The 20,000-nt window shown below is 39.6% G+C and overlaps 1 protein-coding gene across 1 annotated transcript in view; it reads right to left on the reverse strand.

Annotated features, from left to right (window-relative positions):
- LOC137968217 (collagen alpha-1(I) chain-like) overlaps positions 1-9,491 on the reverse strand; it is a 38,786-nt gene extending 29,295 nt beyond the window's left edge. Inside the window, exons 1-2 of the mRNA XM_068814835.1 lie at positions 8,828-9,491; positions 738-1,298 (exon numbers count right to left, since the gene is read on the reverse strand). Coding sequence (XP_068670936.1) covers positions 738-1,298; positions 8,828-8,960 — 694 coding nt within the window. The 5' untranslated portion in view covers positions 8,961-9,491. The remainder of the gene's footprint in view (positions 1-737; positions 1,299-8,827) is intronic.
- Positions 9,492-20,000: the final 10,509 nt, after the last annotated feature.

Here is a 20,000-nt window from a genome sequence, read left to right on the forward strand (position 1 = left end):
ATATCATTCGGAGGTTTTGAAGCCGTTACTTCTCTTTCCCGTCGAATTCAGTGGAGGAACATGTGAAATAAAAACTATGGACAACTCAAGTTGCGCAACGCTGCTCAAGAAACCTATTTGTACATTTTTCACTAAACAAAAAATGGTTCACTTTTAAACTCATCATGGACACTGATTTTTCGTGACAAAGAGGGGATTACTTTGATGTATTAAAACGATTATGCCGACTAAGCAGAGCAGACCTCAGTACTCATTATAACCTTGAACGTATCACGATTTATAGCTCTGCAAACGTACTCAGCACATGTAATGACCACTAAAAAGGTTTTATTGAGTCAATCTCCTCAAACTTACACCTACTTTTGTACTATTTCGAGACAATGCATTACTTGATACAGCTAGATATTTCACAATCGATCTTACACAAGCCGGAAAGAACGTTTATGGATAGATTTTATTGCGGTAATCACACAAAAACTTACAATTTTAACACAAAAATATTAGTCATCTTCATGTGTCACAAAATCACGGCGATAATACGTTATTCTTTCTCCGATATCACTGCTTTTGACGAAGACACAACTTTCCGTCGTACACTTGCAATGCTTGCCCCCTGACGATCCCAGAATACTTTGGGCATAACGTAGGTCTCGGATAACTGGCAAATAATTCATTGATTTTCAGCACCTTACAGTTTCAGAGAGCCTAGTTATAAGAAAAAGTTGTCCTGTTCATACCTCTACAAGCTGACTCTTTTATTTCTGTGATGATGCCTTGCAGTTCGTTAAAATCGGCTACGTAAACATGACGTGGATTACCGGCCATCGTGATTAACTCCTGCCTGTTATAGTCTTTTCCTACTCCTACGGCAAAGATGGTGGTTCCTGTTCCTCTAAGTCTCTCTGCTGGCTCCACGATGTCATCGTTGGCTTTTCCATCTGTGATGATGATACAAACATTGGGTACGTCTGGTCTATCCAGGGAAGGAGTGTAAATCTCTCTCCTGACCAAATCGATGGCCATCCCCGTATAGGTTCCTCCTGAAGGATAGATCTGTTTATCGATCGCCTCATAAATGTTTGCTTTGTCATAAAAAGTATCCAAACTGAACATCTTTTTCACATATCTGTTAGAAGAAAAGATGACTGATCCTACATGTGTAGTTGAATGCCCAACGTTGAATCCCCCAATTATTTCTTTCACAAAATCTTTAACCCGCTGAAAGTTCCCTTTTCCTGCTTGCTCAATACTCCCACTGCCATCAATAATAAAAGACAGGTCAAAATTCTTGTCACAGGCTAGGGAGGAAGAAATAGAAAGGAGAAATTAGATGTAACAAATGATTTATTTGACTGACTGACAGTAAAATTCCATGGCATCATTGTAAATTGCCAGGAGCCCATTACCCGGAGCTTCCATCTGTATTGTACCCTTGTGTCAACCCTGTCCCGTATCTTTCTATTTTTAGAACTACTACATTTTGACGTATGTGACGTATGTGACTGAGAACATACGTGAAGTGGTTCACATACGTCACATACGTATGTGACGTAATAAATGGCTGACCATAGGTCTGTTATGACCAGCTATTGTGAAAACACCCAGTAAAGCCCTCCTGGGGAGGTGCTTCTAAAAATAGAAAGATACGGGACAGGGTTGACTCAGAGGGTTAATATGGAAGATGGAGGTTTCGGGTAATGGGCTCCTAAAATTGCCCCATAATCTGAAAATATAATAAAGCATTCTTTCGTGAAAGTCAGGACAAAAAGCACCTTTTAAGGTCATGGTGATTCCCTACATAACTTAATTACAGTCCATACTCCAGTAGTCAGGGATTCATATCATGTCCATATAATATCGGCATTTTTAGGAAAGAGGCTTCTGTCCCTCTTCAATGTATCATTGGGAGCCTAATTCGCTGACGTAGACTTGCTCAAGATCACAATTTAAATAAGAAAGGTACAGAAACTGGCCGCATTGGTCATACATATTAAATTTTGAGGGCTGTACTGTGAGTTAAAAGGGTTAGGTGTTTGCTGTGATGACCTAAGAAAGGTAGAACTATGAGAACTTCTTTTTTTGTTAACTGTTTGTATAGGATCTTTTGGCTTGCTCTGACGTTTCTCAGTGATCCTACAGGGTTGCCATTAAGTAACAAAATCCTCTTGAGGTCATCTAAGGTCAGCTGCAACAATCGAGATGACGAACAAATTATAATGCAGCGATAAGCCGAAGTGCGGACAAGGTTTATTTTATAATAACGCGGAGTGAATGAGTCCCATTTAGTATAAAGAATGGTGAATGTCCTCTTTCGATACATTGATCACAGGCAGACCACCCTCTGTTAGTGTTGTTGTTTTCGATCTGTAGAAGGATAAATACAGAAGAATATTACGGCAGTTGCGATTTGCTCGGCAATAAAGTTTGAAAGCAAATAATTCAATGAAGGATCAAACAAAGCGTCAACTGAGTCCTGTGTTATGTTTTTTTGGTCGTTCCGAGCTGTTTTAGGCGTCATTTTGCCGGGAGATCTCTTCTCGGCCGCCGGTTAGAGACTGAAGAAAACCGGCAGGTACAAAACACAGGCCTCAGGTCCAGGTCACAGGTCATTGTTTTACCAATAAAGAAAGTATTCTAAACACCATTAAAGCTAACCTTAGGCCTAATTAAGCTAATTAAAGTTTTAAGGCCTAATGTTAGCATTTGTTAACGGTTAGGGTTTTTTCTGTATTGGTCAAACAATGACCTGTCACCTGGACCTGTGACCTGAGACCTGTGTTTTGTACCTGCCTGAAAAAAAATTGACGAAGCAGGCAACACTGAGCCGCCGGCCAGTGACCTCGTCTTGTTCAAGCTGGAACTGACGCCAAACCAGTGACATTCTCACCTTAAAAACACCAGCATCCAATTAATTAGGGATGTCCCATACCTTCGCCGAATTTGAGCTTCACCTTTCGAAAAGTCACAAAGAAAGGCGATCCTGAAATCCATAATAAGGCTTTTCAACATGACCGGTGCAAGAAACCAGACCAAAGAAATTCGAAGCATTTGAGCCTATTCGAATCTACCAATCAGAGGAACGCGACCGTTGGCAGTTCAAAAGCTGCAACAACACCAACAGAGAAAGAGTTGTCACAGTTGCGTTTCATAAGAATATAAGGAATGAAATTTCACCGTTTTGTTCAAACTCAACGGTGAATTTAATGTTGTTGTGTCTCCCATTCAGGTAATGTAAAAAACTCAAGCATCATTTTTGTTCTCGAAAAGAGTTAATGTATCGTCCACAAGGCTTATTTTGTATTCACGCGGAGTGAAACAACTACATTTGGTACAAAGACCGGTGAATGTCTTCTTTCGACATATTGATGCTTCCTCTTATCTGGTAAGAGTCCTCCAACCTATCTCCACAAGCTGTTTTTCAGTTGATGATTCCTCAGTTCAGTTTTGTAGAATAGGCCAAACAATACACCCACAATGGCGAGTTCTTTCATGTGTTTCTTTGATGTCAGTTCATTATTCACTAATGTTCCACTGGATAAAACTATTCAAATTTGCCTTCACAAGCTGTATGCCTTCGCCAATCCATTAAGATTACAGACATGCATGGTTTATCCATAATTTAAAGTCAGCCTTAAATGAAAACGTTGGCAGTGAGAAACTTTATCTCTGCTATCAGCGTATTTCTTGTCTTTTAAATTAGTTAATTGTCAATCAAACTTGTTAGTTTCAAATCCGTTTCAGTGGTACCTTGGAATTTCAAAACCTCATTAATAATTCATGAGGCTAACAGCTTATCAAAACATCGATGAAACGTCACATGTATGAACCTTTATACCCGATAATCTATGATCATTCTGAAAAGCCCGGAAGCGGCTTTGATTTCAGCCCCAGGGGGGTGCGGGGCTGAATGTGCGAACAATGCAATTCTCGCTTATTCTCAAATAAAGCTCAGTAGTGGTCTTTATGAAATAGTCCTTATCATTTTCATTGAAATTTCAGCCATTACAAACTTCTGGGTAGATACTTTTACCCATCCTCCTTCCAAACTTCTTCAACAAATTTTGTCAACCAAAGAATTCAACGACTCTGCCGTCGTCCTGTTAACAATGTTTGTATCTAGACTTTGGATTTTGTCCTGTTCCACGTCGAACCCTGCTTTCTTGTTCACTGTTTGTTGTTCAGCCTTGCATTTTGCCACTGTGCAAAAACATTTAAAGACCGTTTTGTGATATATCGTGTTGAATTTGGAACGGATTTTAGCAAAAAGGCTTTTTCTTCATTTCTTCAAGGCAGTTTTCGATTATCTAAACTTTCTCTTACGCAGCATTTTTAACCAACCTTCTTTAACCATCGACAACAAAGAATACGGACTGAAGGAAAAAAAACATGCTTACAAATTACCATGTACTGCTTATACTGAGCTTGACCGTAGAAATATTGTTGGTGTCTTGGAATTGGACCCAGCCCTCTTGATTAAAAAGCTTCAAGCATACAACTTCTCCGAAAACGCCTCAAACCTGATGCGATTGTATTTTCATCAAAGAGAGAATCGAGTAAGATTAGGTACAGCAACTAGTGATTGGAAGATTGTTGTGAAGGGTTGTACCCAAGGCTCAACTTTTGGACCCCTTCTGTGGAATATTTTCCAAAATGATTTACCAATGCAAGTGAAGGAAGCAAGTATCTCCACGTACACCGATGATCACCAAGTCTAGGCGGCTGGCGATTCGAGTGAAAAAGTGGTAAAGAATCTTGGAAAAGATGGAGAAAGGTTGGCTTTATGCTACAAGGACAATTTACTGCAAGTAAACTGTGAAAAATATCAATGCATGCTATTAGGGTGTGAAAATACAGAAAGAACAATTAACTTTGCCATAAATGGCGAACACATAGAGCAAACCCAATCAATTAAAATATTGGGTGTACACATTGATGAGAAACTAACGTTTGGTGAAAACTTGAAAGGGCTACAAAAAAGAACTTCAAGGGCGGTATTGAACGACGCATCGGATTCATATGGAACATTACTCCAGTATATAATAGAAGGCTACAAGATATACTTTTACTAATGTATAAAGTTTAAAACAGTCTAACACAAGGATACACTAATAAAATAAACGTGGCTTCAATACAGCCGCGGCTACATGAGCGATTTTTTGCTCGCGGCGGCGATGCGATTTGTTCAAATTTTGTCGTATCGCCAGCGCGCGATGAAAATCTCAAGGTGTAGCCACCCTTGAACTGGCGACGTGACAGCTGAAAAAGTCGCAGAAAAAAAATCCCAAGAAATTCAACTCATTCAATTTCTCGCGATTTTTTTCTGCGATTTTTTCAGCTGTCGCGTCGCCAATTCAAGGGTGGCTACACTTGCGATTTTCATCGCGAGCTGGCGACGCGACAAAATTTGAAAAAATCGCATCACCCGCGCGAGCAAAAAATCGGTCTTGTAGCCGCTGCTTACAGCAATCATTTTATTTTGTCAATGCTTCCGCTATTTGTACTATTTTTCCTCATAATTGAACAAAGTGTTTTGATGGTTTTAGTTTTATATGAGAAATGTATGTTCGAAAAGGTAAGGATGCAAAGAACTTCAATTTGAAGTTTTTTCTTTGTTATCGAACCCGAGAACCCAGTTAAATGTAGCGCATGCGTAGTAAGTTAAAAAATTGCGATTGAACGTGGAAAAGCTCTCTCCGAAATACGCCTATTCCTCGAGAAGCAGTAGTTAGAATTTAACGAAATTTGGCACGAAAGTGCTTTAGGAAATAAGTAACTGGAGCATTGAAAAAAATTGAACTTTAACAGAGGAAATTCTAGATATTCCAGTGAACCTTCTACAACGGATTATTACGTCACTTATTCTGGGTCCGATACATTTTCGAGGAGCAGCAACGACTGCAGCATAGCCAGCCCAGTATCAAATTCTATAGTGCAGGAACTGGCTCTTCATGATCGAGAATCTTACTACAGGTATATTGGCCCGTCCAATATATACTGTTTATTTCATAGCTTATGCATAGATAGACATTAGTTCATAAGAAAAGTCCAGTGTACGATTTCTTTTCTGAGTACGTTTTATGAGTCAAGTACTTCCCGGTCTTGAAGAGTATCCTCGCCCACAATCATACTCGGACGCCATTTTCATTACTCATACTTGCCTCGGATTCGTCAAGGCGTATCACGTGCACAAATATTATCGCCGATTGATCGCAAACACTCGCAGACAGTTAAACATTGTGTTTCTCGCTCAGCTTGCGTTACTACTCGCAAACAAGACGTAAAGATATAAATTTTTCCATCTCTTTCAGGGCGGCTTGTTTGCGATCATCGGCGATTGGTCGGGGATGAACTTAAAAGGTTTTTCCATTTACGTAAACTGTTTGCGATCAAGCTATCCGAAGGTGTTTGCGATTGTTTGCGACGCAGTTATGCGCATATGGAAACAAGACAAATACCAAACAACTATAAGAACATGTTAAGAACGTCATCCGTCAAAATTAGGCGTTCCTATTAAAGAACAGTGTAGATCGAATTTTTTAATCTGACAAAAAAACTGTTGTTCTGGAAATCTCCATGAAAGCCAGAAATTTATGCTTCCTCAACTTATGTGTGAAATGTCACGCGTGACGTTTATAAACATTTGAACTTTCATCTCTCGGAAATCCTGAAAATAATCTGATTATATTACGCGAAACAAAAGTCCATACAATGTCAAGGTCTGGCCAAACGCTCACAACTTTTTAACGCAACATCTTGCAACATTGTTGCATAATGTTGCGACAAGTGTTGAACGGACTGGCCAAACGCACTCAACATTTTCAACGCAACACGTCGATGTTTTTGCGCTCGAGGACTCTGGCGCGAAACAAATGGACCTAATGCGCATGCCCTAGTGCAACGATGTTGCGTGAACGTAGAAAGGAGTACATCATGCAACATCCAAAATGTTGCACGAAAAATTTGACCGTTTTCAAATTAGATCCAACATGTTGAAACATATCGCAACAGGGTGGCCAAACATGTTGTGCCCAACAATGTTCCAAGATATTGTGTTGATATGTTGAGACCGTTTGGCCAGACGTCTAGAGTGCAGTCGGAGTTTGTTCAAGAAGTTTTGTATGGATATTTCGTTCATTTTTTTTAAAATGCCACTTACATTTGACTTGGCTTTTGTGTGGTTAGGTAAGATGAACAATGGAAAATCGTATTGTTTTATCGAATTAGGCGAGTGAATCGAAGTGAAGGTTTTTTGAAGTTTCTATCCAATCCAGTAGTGCTATACAATCGTTCCTTTGTAGCACCAACTCCTAGTATTGTCCCTACTGTTTTAGGAGTAAACCCAGTGAAGATTAAAGATAAATCACTTCAGTCGCTTTACATCATTACATCGCACAACTGATTTTTGCCCCTTCTCTGTCTACAACTAAAGGAAAAGGACATCAAAGATCAATAGAAATTTTAGTCTACCAGAATAAGAGAAAAAAAACAGGATCAATAAATTAATTAAACAGGAGGCTGATATATGATAAAGAACAACGCAGATTTATTTCTACCATGCAGTACCTTTTTTGTATGTGTTTTGGAAACAGTTCCATGTATCGTTCATCGCCAGAAAACGGCTTGTTAATCACGAATATCGAGACCCTCAACGACCTTGTTTATGAGATGGTTTAATAATCAATGCTGGCATTTTAATTATTTTGGCAAAATAAAACACAGAGGAACAAAAAATAAAAATAAAAATTTGCTTCAATTTTTTGTTGTTCTGTGTTTTTAGGATTCGTGTTACGGGGAAACAGACGGCGTTTTGAACAATAGCCCTCTGAGCAATTTCCGTTCATCCACTGTCAATGCCTATTTGTCTAAGATTTAGATGATCTATCTCTAAGGTTTTTTTTACATTCTCTTTACCTCTGATCATTAAATTCTTCGTGGTAAAGAGCAAATGAACTTCAGCATGATTTAAAACGAAACATCTGCCCCATGAATGATTCTGAAGTTGGAAACTCTTTTAACTCCACAGCAAAACAAGGTATTGTCTTACAGCCTCTTTTTCTGCCGACGTATCAAAATATTTGTAGACGCTTCTCCGTGTTTTCGAACACTATCAACAGCTCTCGGCGCATTCGATGCCGCATGCCTCCATTAAAACCTAGTTTTCTAATAATCACAAATTATCATCGACTATCACACCATGTTATTTTGTGACTGAGTCTCAACATAGTTAGTCGAGGGTCTCAACAAAATCACGAAATAAATACGACATACAATGTCCTGATCAAGTTACGACTAACCACGAAAGCAGACATCCGTTCCTATATGATTTTCTTATGTTGAAATTCCTCTTGGAAGTGCAAAAATAATAAGACGTAAATGTAAATCAAATGTGTTATGTTTACAAAAACACAAACAGGTTAAGTGCTCAGTTGTTTCTACAAAAGCTTAAAAACCATCCGTGAAGATCCCGCCCGTCCATTAGGATCTTTCGTGTATGTCATCATGATTTTCAACTGTAGTCAGCGTCTTATTTTTGGTAACTCAGGCAAAGTCACGGCATGTCGCCAAGTCTATAGATGGAATCCTAACCTGTTAACGTTAAAAGTTTAAAAATGCCGATCGAGAGTCGTCCCAAGATGTCCTGTACGGAACGGATTCTATTTTATGTGTGCGCATTCCATTTAAAAGGCCCATCACCCAGGCCCGAAGCTTTCACATTTCAATAGCTATTTGTTTGCCGCCCTTTTCCTCGTGAAAACGAAATTTGAGCTTCGTCTTCACTCAACAACATAGCTCTGTTTGGACTAAGCATCAAATGTAGCTTCGTTACCTCCTTCTTCACCGCCTCCGCCACCGATTTCTAGTCCACCGTCACCTTCGTCTTGGGCGTCTGCGACATGTGGAAGCAGAAGCGATAGCAAAATCAATCGTAAACCGAAAGAGATGATATCAGATGAAGCCATTGTGTAACTGAAAGCCTCCTAAATAGGTTCTTTTAGGTGCAAATGGCTCACACCATCAAAAGACCTAAAGCGAGGTTATGTTTCAAGCAAGGAACGACTCCTGCTGAATGCAAGGAAATGTTGCCAGTTGCTCTGAAACAAAATATGCGAGCTGTATGGATTGCTATCTCCCCGCTTTAGGGATCAGATGTCTAAAAGGGAGTCTAAATGAAAGGTGCATTGTTTCTTTTTCATGTCTTTCATGGCTTGCCTTGTCACACAAACCAGAGCTTTAAAACTGAGGGAACAATTAAGCACTCTTTCGTATCTTCTCCAATGAATGATTTCCTTGTCACGGATTGGCTGGTCAATAACATTTTTCTGCGTATCAGGGATTTAAGGACTTAATAGAGAAAAGTGCTCACACAGATACTGGAGCAAACAGTACATCCCTGTTTCAAGTACAGTTAAACCTGTGAATGAAGCTCCAACATTTGGGATTTTGCTTTTTCCTCGAGTCCTACTGGCTATGCACAACACATCATGCTTGAGAGTTCCTTATAATTAGCCAAACAGAATTGCAGGAATTCTTTCATTTATCCGATTAAATTTCGTGAAGGATCTTAAAATACGCGCCTCGAGATCAAGTGGCAACTCTCTTTTACATGGTATGTCATGCGAGATAAGACAACAACGTGACTTTATAAGTACATGTCAGGAATTAAATTCTAAGCATAACTACTCAGTAAAGCATGATTGTCTAAACACTGCAACTGTACACAAATGCTGGTTTCTCGTCGCGTGAGGGAGTTGCGTGACAATTATACCGACAGAAAGATCATGAATGTAGGAATAATTTTAGCGGAATGCCACAATCCGGTTTACTTGCTCAGAAAGTTGTATTCACTCTACAAACTTTAAGCAGCAGCGGAAAATAATACCCCAAAAATATGGCAAACACCCTTGAAGCCTTAGATGACTATATATTTCTAACCTCGTCCCCAGGGTCTCTATTTTTCCCTTCACCTCTCTCCCATGGGAAGAAGAAAGACCCTCGGAACCTTGGAGTTGACTTATCGTTTTTTGTTGTGTCGCATTATTTAAGAAATAGAAAACATGTACTCCGTGTTTCTATCGAGTTATAGAACAGGTTACGCTTTTTCGAGGTTTTCTTACGAGGCAGAAATGAAGAAGTTTAATGGGGAAAGGGAAGGAGAAAATGAACGATCGACGTGCGGAAAATTACATTCATGGTTCTTCTTCAAGTGCCAGAAGTCATTGGTATTAAAAAATGATGAGCTACGGTTGTGGCTCAGTGAAATGTTGAAACGATTATTCTTAAAGACCAAATTGTAAAGAGGTAAATTTTAACCTTTTAGTAAACTTACATCGTTTAATCCTACTTAGGCTTATGGCATAATTGTGTAAAATCAAGTCATCTGTTTGAAGAAATTAAAAAGAGCTCTTGTTTTTCTTTTTGTTGCTATTGCTTTTGTAAGAGTCGAAGAATACATCATTCAAGGGAAAGCCAGTTTTCTTACTAATCCGGATCCGAATTCGTTGTACAAAAAGCGAAACTTTGCCAAGGGGGGATTTGGTGAGATTTCTTAAACAAACCTAAGGCAACTTGAAGTTTTCCGAAAGGCAAAAGTATTAGGTGCTCTCTGGTGGAGAAAATGCCGCTTTTTACGAGGCAGAAATGAAGAAATTTAATGGGGAAAGCGGCTGGAAAGCATCATTTTGTCCCAACCAGCTGGAAGAAGGGAAACCTCTTGAGGATCTATGTGTTGGTATTATTTACAAAGCTCGTAGTACCTTGAATATTTTTAAATGTTTATATATAGTTTAATTTATTCACATCTGTCGTATGGTACTGTCTCAGGGGGACGTACCTACCTGACTAAATTAAACTGTTTACTACTGCTACAGAAAAGAGTACTAAGGATTACAACACAATAAGGCTGGTGAGATCATAGCAGACTTTAGGTATACTGAACACATTTCAAATTACTAAATTACAAATGGGTGAGCTTGTATACAAACATCAAAATAACTTACTTCCTGATGTTATCCTATTTCACAACTGATCAGAGAGGCCCATCGATATTGTACACGTTCAAGATCAAACCAAAATCTGCTTATACCTCGGCCAAGAACGAATTATGACAAATTCAGTTAGATTTGCCACAGTCGATAATTGGAATAAAGTACCTTAACATATAAAAAAAATTCTTCCTCTCTCCAAAGCTTTAGAAATGAGCTTAAAGTTCATCTGTTTACATCCAAAGCCCGAGAATGACATCTTGTTTAGCTGTAGTTTCACCGTGTCATTGTTTTGCTTTGTTTTGTCAGTTTTGTTTGATTACTTTCTAACTCAAACTTATTAATTAACCTAGTAATTGCTGGCGAGCGTTAGCGAGGCAGCATACTATTCTTGACATTAGCCGAAAAAATCAAAACTTGAATGTGAGATCGGAAACATGCGCAGTTGATTGTGGTGGGACATATCTATTATCCGGGGTATTGATACCCGATAACGTCACGTACACGTCGTGGAAGGGAATCTTACAGTCACAGCCTTCGAGTCGAGTACTTTTCCAGTGGGTCGTCATTGATCATCATTCAACCGTATATGTTCAGTCTTTGACCACCGAGTCAAATTGTTCTTCAACTTCTTCAACCGTTGAGTGAAGAGAAAATCAGTTCCCGAGCTAGACCACGAGCAGTCGTCCTTATTTCCTCAGAGCCACGCACGACGAGTGAAATTATGAGTCCTTATGCAAATTAGTGGTGGAAACGAGGCGTGTCGCGCAATCGCGCGCTCAACTGTGTCATTGAAAAGTAAGAGACTTTTCCCAGTCTATTCTCAAGCACGACAATAAATTTAAATTGACATTTGCTCAACTACGCTCAGCATTTCTCAAAAGGATACTCTTTTGCTGAAAAGGGGCCAGAAATTTGAGAACAGAAGTTTAAATTCAAAGAATGAAGTGACAGGCCATTGTTTTGAAATTATCCATTTGCTTATAAAATAGTAACGCCTGCGACACATGCTTAAGATATGCACATCTTTCTTCGCTTTTTAAATACTTTCACGCACATTTCCGATATCCTCTTTCTTCAAAAATTTGCAGCTGTTTTAAAAAAAAATACCAGTCACTGCTCCCAGTTTCCACGCCAGCACTCACTTTCTCACTGAAACTCCTAGTTTTAATAGTAATGTGTGTTGCATCTGGAAGTGTTGTGGAACCACAGGGGCCCCACACAATCTGTTTGTGTAGCCGATTGTTATTTTATAGTAAATGTACTGGATTTACCGTTTGCTTCACCTATAGCGATATATCGTTAACTATGTATGTAAATCAATGGTAAATAAACGTTGAATTACCTTACCTGCGGTTTATATTCATCCTTTTACCTCAAAAGCGGTTTTTTGAGCGATCAAATTCATTCAAAATCGCTCAAAAAACCGCTTTTGAGGTAAAAGGACGAATATAAACCACAGGTGAGGTAATTCAACGTTTATTTATCATTGATTTACATACACAGTTAACGATATATCGCTATAGGTGAAGCAAACGGTAAATCCAATACATTTACTATAAAATAACAATCGGCTACACAAACAGATTGTGTGGGCCCCTGTACATGTGGTGGAACTCCGCTTGTTCATGGGTGGTGTGTAAGACCGGTTATTGTAACCAATCTTTGGCTCTTACGCTTAAAATTTGTAAATTTTCCTTGTTTGAAAGTGGAGGTACACAAGATTTAATCAGTGATGCGGTAGCAAAATCCTGAAGAGGCATACATTAGTAAGCTTCAAACCTCACCAGAGTTTGATCAACAACAGCACAACTCGCACCTTGCTTGGCAAAGTTTCGCTCTGTGTACAACAAATTCGAATCTGGATCCATAAGAAAACTGTCTTTCCCTTGAATGATGTATTCTTCGACTCTTAAAAAAGCAATTGCAGCAAAACGAAAAACAAGAGCATATTTTAATTTCTTCAAACAGATGACTTGATTTCACACAAATAGGCCGGATCGAACGATGTAAGCTTACTAAAGTTAAAGATTTACCTCTTTACAATTTAATCTTTAAGCAGAATCGTTCCAACATTTCAGCCAAAACCGTAGCTCATAACCTTTTTAATACCGGTGACCTTCTCCCACTTACAGAAGAACCAGGAATGTAATTTTCCGCACGTCGATCGTTCATTTTCTCCTCATACGGCGTGTGTATCCTAAAACGCCTCGATGTCACATCTGGCCGCCAGTCGACCCAGGGTGGCCGCCATCAGTATGAATTTCGGTGTCTTACTAATTAATTCTTGATTATTGTACCATACAAGCATTGCATGCTATAATCCTACATCACTGTAATCATATTGTAACGCCTCTAGATCTGAAAACCGTACGTGGTTATTGCTTGTAAAACCCTGATGAAGAAAGGCAGTGCCTTTCGAAATATTGGCTTTGTATAAAAAAATCTTCACCGTTCTATCAACCTTGCTCTTTTTCGTTCTTTGTAATATTCATATTGCTGCTTATAGATCCTTCATGAGAATTTCGTCACGCTTGCCCTTGCCTACAAAGTTATACTTTGTGCGCGCGCAGTAGACCACTTTTAGGTATGCGCATTTGCTGCCCTGTTACATTTGTCAGAAAGGCGAACTCAAGCGACGCTTTTCTTCCTCTTAGGGTTAGTATAATCAATGTCCTATTTACACTGTCTCACTCGCGCTCCTATTGAGGTATGGAAGTCTGGTGGCCACAGATTAATGACATACAGAACACTACATCAGGTTGCAATCTCGTTAAAAACATCTTTTCTTGCTTTCAATACCTGTCGGATCAAGACCCTTTTCCACCTCCCACCTCCCTCAATGTTGCCTGTGCAAATTTCGGCATTAGTTTGCATTGATAACGGAGGAGAGGGTGGGGGGCTACAGCGTGTGAGATAACAGGTAAATTACAGGGGCGTAGCGTCCATATATGCAAGTACGCCGGTGCGTACAGCTCAAATCCCAATCTCGTTCCCAGAGTCTTCGTTCCCCTTGACCAGCGGGTCGGGAAACGAGAGACTCTGGGATAATCCGTTTCGAATGACAAGATTCTTGTCATGAACACCATTGCGCAGGCGTAGGCCTAACGCCAAAATGGCGGAGAGAGTGGAGGATTTGTTTCACGATGGCATGCAATTTTCTTTAGCAAAATTAGGATATCCCAACCTAGAACTGAAAAAGGAACAATATGACGTGTTGGAGCGATATGCCTGGACAAAAATCTGTGCTGAATATGTTACCAACGGGCTGTGTTGTCAAGTGTTGGGATTTTCGATTAGAATTTGTGTAACGTGGAACTGTAAAGCAGATTGTGTCGCTCCTCAAATCACTGATCGGGATTAGTTTCAAATGTTAAAAGACTGTCTTTGTTTTTTTGTATCGTGGAAGATGGAAGAGAGCGAAACACCAGACTCTAACACATGATTCTTTCCAAAAGAATAAATCATTCTTTTAATCACAAAACTATGTGTTCGTTGAAGGATCTTTCAAGTTAGATTCTTCGTCACCAGAGAAGGTTTAGGAATCTTTTCAAAAGAAGATGAGTTCTTTGGGTAAGAGTTCCCTTGCTGTTATAAAGAAGTAGAGGCCTTGAGGGAAGTATCATTTTCCTGCTTTTCATTATTTTGTATAAACAGAAAATGACTGTTCTCCACTAAATAATGAGAATTCTTGAATAGAGATGTATATTTCTAATTGGATAAACATGTTGATTTTTGGAATATTATTCTTCCATGAACCTATAATGTGCTTTCCAAATTCAGGAAATATATATACAGTGTACATACATACACAAGGCAATACATACAAGCCATAATCACAAAAACAACTCTGTTCAATTTCACTTAAATAATTAATGTTGCAGAACAAATACAAATTTCTGAAACTTAAACGCCTAAAAACACTAATGATTTCGAAAAATCTATGCAGCATGAAAAAATCAGCCAAACTATTTAGTGAACAAGATAAGTCCCTAGAAATGAAAACAGCTTGTAAGCACAAACTAACATACAAAAGAAATTCTCTTGAGGGGATGGTGTAGATCTTAAAGTGAGTGAAATTAAATAAATGAAAAGTGTTACACAAAAACAATTTTTGTAATTAAAATCTATCACTGTCCATTTTCCTTACATCACTTCCATCCCAACAAAAAAATTTAGCCGATCTGGAACTAATTCAAAGCACACACCCAAAGAACCAGCATTAAACAGGGCTATCATTAATTTTCACCTGCAATATATCAAAAACTGATTCTAGTTTTCATTTCCTTCACAATGTGAGCTCAGGGTTAACAGCTGGCACAGGGTAATGTCCTTTACAGCAGCCCTGTGAAAACTTTCCAGTGCATGTGACAATTTAATTGACCACATTAGTAATAGTACAAATTACTACATACCGGTAACATAACATGATTTGACATGGTATGAGTTAATTGCCTGACATGGTCATGTTCTGTACTATTTCTCGCCTGTTGTGTGACAAATCAAGAAATAGACTCAGGTATGTTTTAGTGTCAGGTTTCCATGAAGTTTGAAAGTAGAAGGGACCTTGTGACAGAGTGCGCAGGCACCCCTATATATAGTCTGGCTTTTGTTCTTGAGACCGCCTTTGAGCAATGGCGGGTACTGTACTCAGTGCAAGACGGGTGCTAGTATCCAGGTCCCAGATTCTAATAAAACCCTTGCATGCAGGTTAGTTCAAGCTCCTGTGGTGGTGCAACTGTTAATACATGTAATAAGAGGCTATTAACTTTAAGCTAAAAGAGTGGAGACACCTTTTCTATACAGGGCTTTTTTTTTGACGAATGCTAAATACATACTCTCAAGAAACTCAGTGCAGACATGTTGGCTTTCTTAGATACTCTAGGTTAACCATGTAATGTACCCCAAACTGAGCAGAAAGACTCTGTTTGTATGAACTTACTTCCAGAAGAACCTCATTGTCAGCAATAATGAAAAGCTGTTGTTCATAATCACAGCACATGAACATCCCCACTTAAAACTGTTTTATTCACATAACCGTTTAAGTAAGGTCAAATTCCTGTGGGGGAGCAGAGAGATGCACACCGAAAGGTCAATGAAATTACCGGTATGTATCAAGCAAAATAAAAACTGCAAAAGCCGAAACTTCTTCATGAGGTTAAGACTAGTCATCCTTAATGCACTTTATATTCCATTTTTCCAGATGATCAGAGGTCAGTACCTATTTTGAACCATCAAATTTGACAGATTGGATGTTACAATATTATATATAGATTGTTTATTATCCTGAGAATGTTCATTTCCCATCTTACCCCCCAAATAATGTAATCCCTTCCTCACTGCCAAAGGCTTTCTGTGGGGTGGCCAGCACCATACAAGTTTTGAAATGGTACTTTTCTCTTCAACTCTCTAACTAGCAATGCAAAAAAGCCTAAGGCTGTTGATTTTAACACTCCAAACAGGAACAGATACTTGTCTACAAACCTTGAACCTAAACATTTCTTCTGTTGGCATAAAAAAAAATGACATTAGAAACTGTTGACAACTGTACATACCAACATGAAGAAGTCAGTCTAACGTCAAAATAGACAGTATAATTTACTGACAACTTAACCGTTGAGACAAAATTTAAATTGAGGGGATGTGTGGAATACGTTCTCAAGTGACCAGAAATACTGCACAGTCTGCAATGCTACCTTCTCCTTTTGTTTCACAAAATTGTTAAAATTTATCAGAAATATAGGCTGCTGTAAAGTTGCTCCCAAACACACTGTAAAAGCATTAAGTCTGTGTCTAGATAATGAAACTAAATGAGCCAGGTAGTTCATTGATGGCAGCACTTAGCTCTCTTTTCTGTAGAGTAACAAGGGGTATCACTGATCCCCTTTAACCCCTGGGAGTGAGACTTGACAGATTTTACTCTGTCTAATTCCAGGGAGATTCTAGTCGTCAACTGTGGTCATCCTAGGGTGTTTGAGGTGTCAATGGGTTAAGCAGTCAAAAACTTTGTCCCTTCCATTAAATGGGATGCTAACCAATCACAGAATTTTTTACAAAGTCTATCAAACATTTGTCAGTATTAAGTTGTATGCAGGTACATATAAAACTGAGAGATGATCAAGACCAATCTCGTTCTCAAGTTCTCTTTTCTCTGCCTCCTTTGTCAGGACAAAGGAGGCAGAGAAAAGAGGTTGGATAAAGATCTGGCCTCAGTTGTTCAAAAAGTGGATAGCACTACCCACCAGGCCCCAGTTGTTCAAATGATGGATAGCGCTATCCAGTGGATAAGTTATAGCGGAACCAACTGCAATTTCCAGTGTATAGCCATTTGTCTGGTAGAGAGCGTTATCCACCTTTAGAACAACTGGAGCCAGATAAATCACTATCCAGCAGATAAACACTACCAAAACCAATTGAGTTTGGATATCCAGTAGATAGTGATTTATCCCGCAGATAGCACTATCCCCCCTTCCAACAACTGGGGCCAGAACTCATACAGTCAACCAACATCTGAAGTCGCAAACACTTGATCACTGTGGCTTCAATAAGCAAATAATAACCGCCACTGTAATTAATACTGTGGGCTGAGCAATTACGGAAAAAAAACTCCTTATGTAGTGGTGGTATGTTAAGGTACATGTACTTCAGAAAGAAGTACTTAATTACTCAAGAGAAAAGTGTCATTTTTGTAACTGACTTTTAAGTGCTGCAAGAAATAGGCTCTAGAGGATGGTCGAGCTTTATATTACACCATTTTTTTTTATTTCATCATAAATTAAACGTTAAGCTAAGTATTTGCATAACAAAGTCAACAATTGAAGTTTCCAGTTTTTCTAAGTACCTAAAATGTAAGACAAGTTCCATTGGATGTGAGATGTACATCTCATTTCATTGATTTGATTCTCTATATCTGATCTGACCTCTTCTTCCAACGGAGGTTGAGAACAGTGCAGTGTAATGAAACCAAATGAAACGCGAGTAAAATTTTCAACCTACCGAAAGGATTGCTTTGCATGCCAGAGAGACGGGCCTTCCACGATATTCTCAAAGCGTTCAACAGCACTGTCACAAGCCAAACGAGTTCTCTTTGCGTCAGTAACTCTTTCTCTACCCAAAAACTCATCTGCTAAAGGTTCTCGCACCTTTCCAGGACACTCACATGTACGTAAGTAACTATACGAGAAGATCTTGACTCATAATAATATACAGCAATTTGAAGATTCGGTATGAGTACATTTTAAAGACATAAATACTCAGTGAGAGACAATTCCATTCCATTAGATTTAATAGGTTCTCACTCTTTGCTTTGGCTCCAAACAATCATACAATGCTCTGGGAAACCCCTCGCGGCACTCGCCTCGAGACCGAAATTGATTGCTCATGCTCAGACTTTCAACCAATCAAAAACTTTATCCAAACGGATTATCCCAGAGTCTCTCGTTTCCCGACCCGCTGGTCAAGGGGAACGAAGACTCTGGGAACGAGATTGCTCAAATCCGGGAATCCTTATTCCAACGGATAACCGCAGCGCACGCGCGTGCAACACTGTTGAATGTGATGGCCGAACGAATGCAACACTGTTGGCACTTCTTAGAACAAACCAAACATTGGATGATGTTGAAGACGATGTTTAATGGAATTCAAACTTCGTTCAACAATTTCCAACAGCATACAACATGGTGGCCAAATGAATGCAACATGTTCGATTCAACAATGTTGGATGATGTTACACTAACATGTTCAGTGAACCCTTTTAGCCAGGCCTTAACGGTAAGAAACATAATAGTGGACGAAAGCAAAAAAAAAAAAAACTCTACCCTTCGAAGCCCCCACACAGTGTCAGTCTTCAGTATCACCAGTCCCCCAGTTCCCGGTTATTTTTTAAGGATATGTTATGATGGTGATGATGGTGATGATAATTTACCTTCGCATTTATTTATTGAATTGCATGTCCTTCGAAAATAGTTGGAAATGGCATTTCCGAGACCCGAAATTTCAAAATTTCTTCGTGTGCGTATACCTTCAAAATCTCACGCTACGCCCCTGAATTAATAATGCCCCAAGAAGGTGAAGTGTCTCCATTCATTTTGCAGCCTCTTGTAGATAACACAAGAAACAGGGACCCAGACACCCAGCCTCAAAACCAACCCAAACTGAGGCCCGAATTAAAAGCAAAGTCCAGACGGAAGTAAACGCCGAACCTTGAGGAAGGAAAGGCCGAGAGGACGTCCTTGAAGGCGTTCAAATCCTCATAAATGCGCGTGATGCGTCCTGGGATTGCGACGAAGCAGAAAAGATCAGCCTGGGCTTCAGCCCGGATGGCATCAGCCAGTTTTAGCGGGTAATATAGTGCCGTTGTACAAGAAGACCAACCGACATAAGACCGGCATAACGTCAGCCTCTGGCAGAGGAGAATTAAAAAAGACCAGAGTAAGTGCAAACCCAGAACGGAAACTACGGAGGGTTTCCCCCGCGTCAACACAGGCCCCACGAAGGTTCTTAAGACGGGATTTAGCTGTAGAGCTTAAAGGATGGAGGGGGTGGGGGAGGATTGACAGGATGCGCCTGATGATTAGTAGCGCGAAACAAGTACCCGGACAATAAATTAATGCCACGTTCACGTGCAACTGCCACATAGGTTTCGATAGCTTTGATAGAACATAAAACTGCACATGAATTAGGATGACGGAGCATTCAAAAGAGGTTGCTAGCACCATCTCTTAAAGTTTCTCCCCAAATGCAGTTAAACAGAAAGCCGTTGTCGTCAGGAAAACGGGCAATCTCGGAAGTCTGGGCTTGGCCCAGGTCTCCTACTCGATCGTCAGAAAAGAACAGAGTTTAGGGAATGCCTTATCCCTAGCGACAACAAACCTCTCAGTGGGCAAAAGAGAGAGGAGACGTAGTCGTTTCTCAAGGTGCCTAGAAAGCATAAGAAGCCTGTCAGCAAAAGAGGAGAAGCCTGCATAGGAGTGACGCGAGCCCGAAGCTGCTCTTCGGCGACCTCCTTCAGGTATAGCC

Source organism: Montipora foliosa, chromosome 8 (genome assembly GCF_036669935.1).
Source record: "Montipora foliosa isolate CH-2021 chromosome 8, ASM3666993v2, whole genome shotgun sequence".
Lineage (NCBI taxonomy): Eukaryota > Metazoa > Cnidaria > Anthozoa > Scleractinia > Acroporidae > Montipora > Montipora foliosa.